Below are 6080 nucleotides of genomic sequence, written 5' to 3'. Positions count from 1 at the left end.
ATGGCTTCAAACTACAAGAGAGGAGATTCCATCTGAACATTAGGAAGAACTTCCTGACTGTGAGAGCCGTTCAGCAGTGGAACTCTCTGCCCCAGAGTGTGGTGGAGGCTCCTTCTTCAGAGGCTTTTAAACAGAGTCTGGATGGCCATCTGTCAGGGGTGATTTGAATGCAATATTCCTCCTTCTTGGCAGAATGGGGTTGGACTGGATGGCCCATGAGGTCTCTTCCAACTCTTTGATTCTATGATTCTAAGGATATGTAAAAAATTGATATGTTTGAATTGTTTTTTTTTTAAGATGGGTCACTTATCTACATAAAAGACATTTCTTAACACGCATGGGACCTGATGGCCCCTTGCTGGACCATTCAGAGCACTTTGCACTCTTGCCTGTTGGAGGCAAGTGTGAATATTGCAACTGGCCACCTTGATTACCACTTAATGACCTTGTAGCTTCAAAGCCTGGCTGCTTTCTTGCATTTTGTGTCATGGTTATAATAAACCACTTTATTATATGTGTTGTCAAAGGTTTTCATGGCCGGTTGCTGTGAGTTTTCTGGGTTGTATGGCCATGTTCCAGAAGCATTCTCTCCTGATGTTTCACCCACATCTACGGCAGACATCGTCAGAAGTTGTGAGGTCTGTTGGAAACGAGGCAAGTGAGGTATCACATAATCATAGAATCAAAGAGTTGGAAGAGACCTCATGGGCCATCCAGTCCAACCCCATTCTGCCAAGAAGCAGGAATATTGCATTCAAATCACCCCTGACAGATGGCCATCCAGCCTCTGTTTAAAAACCTCCAAAGAAGGAGCCTCCACCACACTCCGGGGCAGAGAGTTCCCCTTTTCAAAGGATTTCCCCCATGCAGGAAGCAGCCAGGCTTTGAAGCTGCAAGGCCATTCAATGCTCATCAAGCTGGCCAATGGCAACATTCACACTTGCCTCCAACAGACAAGAGTTCTTTCCCCCATCCTGGACATCATTCTACAGATGTATAAACCTCACTTGCCTAGTTTCGAAGAGAGCAGCCAGGCTTTGAAGCTGCAAGGCCATTCAGTGCTCATCAAGCTGGGCAATGGCAACATTCACACTTGCCTCCAACAGACAAGAGTTCTTTCTCCCACCCTGGACATCATTCTACAGATATATAAACCTCACTTGCCTAGTTTCGAAGAGAGCAGCCAGGCTTTGAAGCTGCAAGGCCATTCAATGCTCATCAAGCTGGCCAATGGCAGCATTCACACTTGCCTCCAACAGACAAGAGTTCTTTCTCCCACCCTGGACATCATTCCACGGATCTATCAACCTCACTTGCCTAGTTTCGAAGAGAGCAGCCAGGCTTTGAAGCTGCAAGGCCATTCAGTGCTGATCAAGCTGGCCAATGGCAACATTCACACTTGCCTCCAACAGACAAGAGTTCTTTCTCCCACCCTGGACATCATTCTACAGATATATAAACCTCACTTGCCTAGTTTCGAAGAGAGCAGCCAGGCTTTGAAGCTGCAAGGCCATTCAATGCTCATCAAGCTGGCCAATGGCAGCATTCACACTTGCCTCCAGTAGACAAGAGTTCTTTCTCCCACCCTGGACATCATTCCACAGATATATAAACCTCACTTGCCTAGTTTCGAAGAGAGCAGCCAGGCTTTGAAGCTGCAAGGCCATTCAATGCTATTCAAGTTTGCCAGTTGCAACATTCACACTTGCCTCCAACAGACAAGAGTTCTTTCTCCCACCCTGGACATCATTCTACAGATATATATAGATATAGATATATCTATATACACACAGTCCAGCAAGGCTCCACTCAAGGCTCCAATCAACCCAAACGCCTCTGGAACTATAATGTCGAGGGACCGACTTTCAACCCGGGCAACCTTTAGGAACGGACCCTTGCGCATGCGCAGAAGTGACTCACCGGCCAAAATGGCCGACCAGAGAAACAAGTGATCAGTGTGTTCCTTTGAAGTTCCTTTTTGGCTTCTTCCTTCCAGTTATCTTCAGAGAAGCGAAAAGGGAGCAAGATGTACACGGCGGGGAGCGAGAGCTTCTTGCGTCAGGCCAGGTAGGAGGAAGAAGGGCTGTTTCTTTGGCCTTTTGGGAGACTACAACTCCCAGAATCCCCGAGTGGGGGGTTCTGGGACTTGCCATTCCCAAATACATGGCTGTAGCAAGCTCGGGGAACTACTGGTGAATAGATAAGGCCCCTTCAACAATGCCAAATTATAACCCAGACTATCAAAACAGATAATCCATATTATTTTATTTGAATCCAGATTATTCTATTCAAACTACAAGAAAGGAGATTCCATCTGAACACGAGGAAGAACTTCCTGAGTGTGAGAGCTGTTCAGCAGTGGAACTCTCTGCCCTGGAGTGTGGTGTAGGCTCCTTCTTTGGAGGCTTTTAAACAGAGGCTGGATGGCCCATGAAGTATCTTCCAACTCTAGGATTCTATGAAAGAGATCTGGATATTTTGCATGCTCCCCATGCTCTATTCCGCCTTGGTTGGACCACACCTGGAATATTGTGTCCAATTCTGGGCACCACAATTGAAGGGAGATGTTGACAAGCTGGAATGTGTCCAGAGAAGGGCGACTAAAATGATCAAGGGTCTGGAGAACAAGCCCTATGAGGAGCGTCTTAAGGAGCTGGGCATGTTTAGCCTGAAGAAGAGAAGGCTGAGAGGAGATATGATAGCCATGTATAAATATGTGAGAGGAAGCCACAGGGAGGAGGACGGAGCAAGCTTGTTTTCTGCTTCCTTGGAGACTAGGACGCAATGGAACAATGGCTTCCAACTACAAGAGAGGAGATTCCATCTGAACATGAGGAAGAACTTCCTGACTGTGAGAGCTGTTCAGCAGTGGAACTCTCTGCCTCAGAGTGTGGTAAAGGCTCCTCCTTTGGAGGTTTTTAAACAGAGGCTGGGTGGCCATCTGTTAGGGGTGCTTTGAATACGATTTTCCTGCTTCTTGGCTGAATGGGGTTGGACTGGATGGCCCATGAGGTCTCTTCCAACTCTTTGATTCTATGATTCTAGAGACTAAATGGCTATCTGTCGAGAGTGCTTTGATTGTATCTTCCTGCATGGCAGAAGGGGGTTGGACCCGATGGCTCTTAGAATCATAGAATCAAAGAGTTGGAAGAGACCTCATGGGCCATCCAGTCCAACCCCCTGCCAAGAAGCAGGAATATTGCATTCAAATCACCCCTGACACATGGCCATCCAGCCTCTGTTTAAAAGCTTCCAAAGAAGGAGCCTCTACCACACTCCAGGGCAGAGAGTTCCACTGCTGAACGGCTCTCACAGTCAGGAAGTTCTTCCTCATGTTTAGATGGAATCTCCTTTCCTGTAGTTTGAAGCCATTGTTTCGCTGTATTATATAAGTTGGTTATACATTTAATATTGTATTATATAAGCTAAAAAACATTTATCTTTGTGATTTATGTACTATGACTTGTAGTGGATTTGTGTTTGTTGCGATTCTGGGAATCCATTGTCTTTTGTGTGAATCTAAAAATTAGAACAGTTTCAAGACAAGCAACAGGGATGGAAATCGCTTCCCCCTGATTGGTGGGGACGAGAGACAGGGCCTTCTCGGTGATTGTTCCCCTGCTGTGGAACTCCCTTCCTTGTGAGATCAGGTCGGCCCCCTCCCTCCTGTCCTTCAGAAGGATGGTCAAAACTTGGCTGTGGGACCAAGCATTCGGGACAGGGCAATGAAGCGACAATGGGAAAGATGACAGGGTCAATTGGATTTGATGCGGATGGCTAGGACAGTTTTAAATTGTGTTATTTTAAATGGTGTATTTTAATATTTAGATAAATGTTTTTTTAATGTTTATGTATTGTATCCAGGCATTGAATGTTTGCCATGTTTATGTTGTGCTCCGCTCTGAGTCCCCTTCGGGGTGAAAAGGGCAAAATATGTTTTAAATAAAAATAAATAAATAAATAAAATATACAGTCTGAGGGTTAAAAGAAAACCAGCTGACATCTAAGGCAGAGCAGGAAGCCTGAACGCATCATGGAAACTGAATGAGGTACTTGAGTTGTAACACACATCCCTGCTTGATTATGCAGTTATGCACCATCAGTAGCAATTCCCTTTTTGCCTACCTCTGGTAGTCAGAACCAATGAGGCTTGTGCCATTGACAGCCAGGATCCGGTCCTCGCTCCTTTCCTGTCATTTGAACCCATGGCTCCTTCTTCCTTATAGCATCCTCTCAAATCGTGAAACATGGCTCTCGTGTCTCCTCACCACTTTCTCTTCTGCAGGCTAAACATGCCCAATTCTTTAAGACACTCCTCATAGGGATGATTCATGGTCTCCAGAGCTTTGTGTCATTTCAGTTGCCCTTCTCTGGACACCTTCCAGTTTAGAGACCATATCCCTCTTAAATTGTGGCCCTCAGAATTGGACATAGCATTCCAGGTGAGGTCTAACCAAAGCATAATAGAGGGGCACCATGACTTCCCTTGATCTAGATCAGGCTTGGGCAAACTTTAGCCCTTCCTCCAGATGTTTTGGACTTCAGTATCAAACCCCTCAGACAGCTTACCAGCTGCTAGGAATTGTGGAAGAAGTCCAAAACACCTGGAGGATTGAAGCTCGCCCATGCTTGATTTAGACTCTGGACACCTTTTGATGCAGTGCAAAATCCCATTGGCTTTTTAAGGTGCTGCATCACACTGTTGTTACAAAACCTTGGGCTATCTTAACTTGTATATTCTTCTGTTATACCAGGGAAATCCAAGACGATGAACTGAAGAAATTCATTTCTCGAATATACGTCCTCCTCCAGAATCATGACGTGGGCACCGAAACTATTGACTGCTTGCAAAGGCTCCTCCTTATTGTCTCAGCCACGAAATACAGGCGGAAGTGAGTGGAAGCAAATGCTGCTTGTTTTGGGTCCAAATGGAAGTTAATGACAGAACAGGGAGGAGAAGACAGGGCTGTTTGGGTAGAAAAAGACTTCATAAATAGAAACGCCTTTGTCAGAGCCTTTGTTATCAAGGTATATGTGGCCCACTCATTGTCATTGTGATTGTGAATGATTTCTCATTGTACTATTTTATACTGTTTATTGTATTCTCATGTTTTATTTACTTTACTGTGCTGATTGTTTTGTATTCTGGTTTTATCATATTATAATGTTGTGTTGAACTTGGCCTCATGTAAGCCACCCCAAGTCCCCGTTTGGGAGATGGTGGCAGGGTATAGATAAAGATTATTATTATTATTATTATTATTATTATTATTATTATTCCTGTATATTTTGACATCCAGAAATACTCCTTTAGCAAGCAGTTGTTCATGAGAGCATTGTACAGACCTCAGATCAATAGAGTAAAATATCAATAGTAAAATGTCTTAGGCCTCTCCCACACAGCTGTATAAAATTCAGATTATTTATTTATTTATTATTTATTTGCAGTGTTTGTATTCCGCCCTTCTCACCCCACAGGGGACTCAGGGCGAATTACAATGTACATATACATGGCAAACATTCAATGCCATAGAAACACAACATATATAGACAAACAGTTAGAGGCTATTTAACTTTTCTGGCCACCAGGGGAGCTGTCGCTTTCATTGTTCATCTGCGACACTGATGAAGTACTTCCGCATTCCCCGCATGGAGTGCTTTGCTGGAGTCTTTTTTATGGCCTCGTAAATTAGTTAAATTAGCCTCCCCACACATAGGTGGTACCTAATTTTCCTTCTTGAAAGATGCAACTGTCTTTCGGGTTGCAAAGATCAACAACAAGCTAAACAATTGGTCGGAAGCTCACTCCGACCTGGGCTGACTTCGAACTCATGACCTTATGGTCAGAAGTGATCTTAATGCAGCTGACACTCAGACAGCTGTGCCACAGTCCCGGTGTTATCTGCTTTAAACTGGATTATCTGGCAGTGTGGACTCATCTCAAAGCAGATAATGTGGAATATTTGCCTTGATATTCTGGATTATATGGCAATGTAGAAGGGCCTTTAATCTCCTGTCCTCTTGCTTTTGCAACTTAATGCCTTTGCTTTCGTAATTGCGTGATTGATTGAAATGACTTC

The 6080-nt window shown here is 44.4% G+C and overlaps 1 protein-coding gene across 1 annotated transcript in view; it reads left to right on the top strand.

Moving 5' to 3' along the window:
* The first annotated feature begins 1948 nt into the window (after positions 1 to 1948).
* LOC132781568 (AP-5 complex subunit zeta-1) overlaps positions 1949 to 6080 on the top strand; it is a 30555-nt gene continuing 26423 nt past the window's right edge. The window contains exons 1-2 of the mRNA XM_067460532.1: positions 1949 to 2067; positions 4755 to 4892. Of these exons, the coding sequence (XP_067316633.1) occupies positions 2027 to 2067; positions 4755 to 4892 (179 nt within the window). The 5' untranslated portion in view covers positions 1949 to 2026. The remainder of the gene's footprint in view (positions 2068 to 4754; positions 4893 to 6080) is intronic.

Source organism: Anolis sagrei, chromosome X (assembly GCF_037176765.1).
Source record: "Anolis sagrei isolate rAnoSag1 chromosome X, rAnoSag1.mat, whole genome shotgun sequence".
Taxonomy (NCBI): domain Eukaryota; kingdom Metazoa; phylum Chordata; class Lepidosauria; order Squamata; family Dactyloidae; genus Anolis; species Anolis sagrei.
This window is presented reverse-complemented; position numbering and strand designations above follow the sequence as displayed.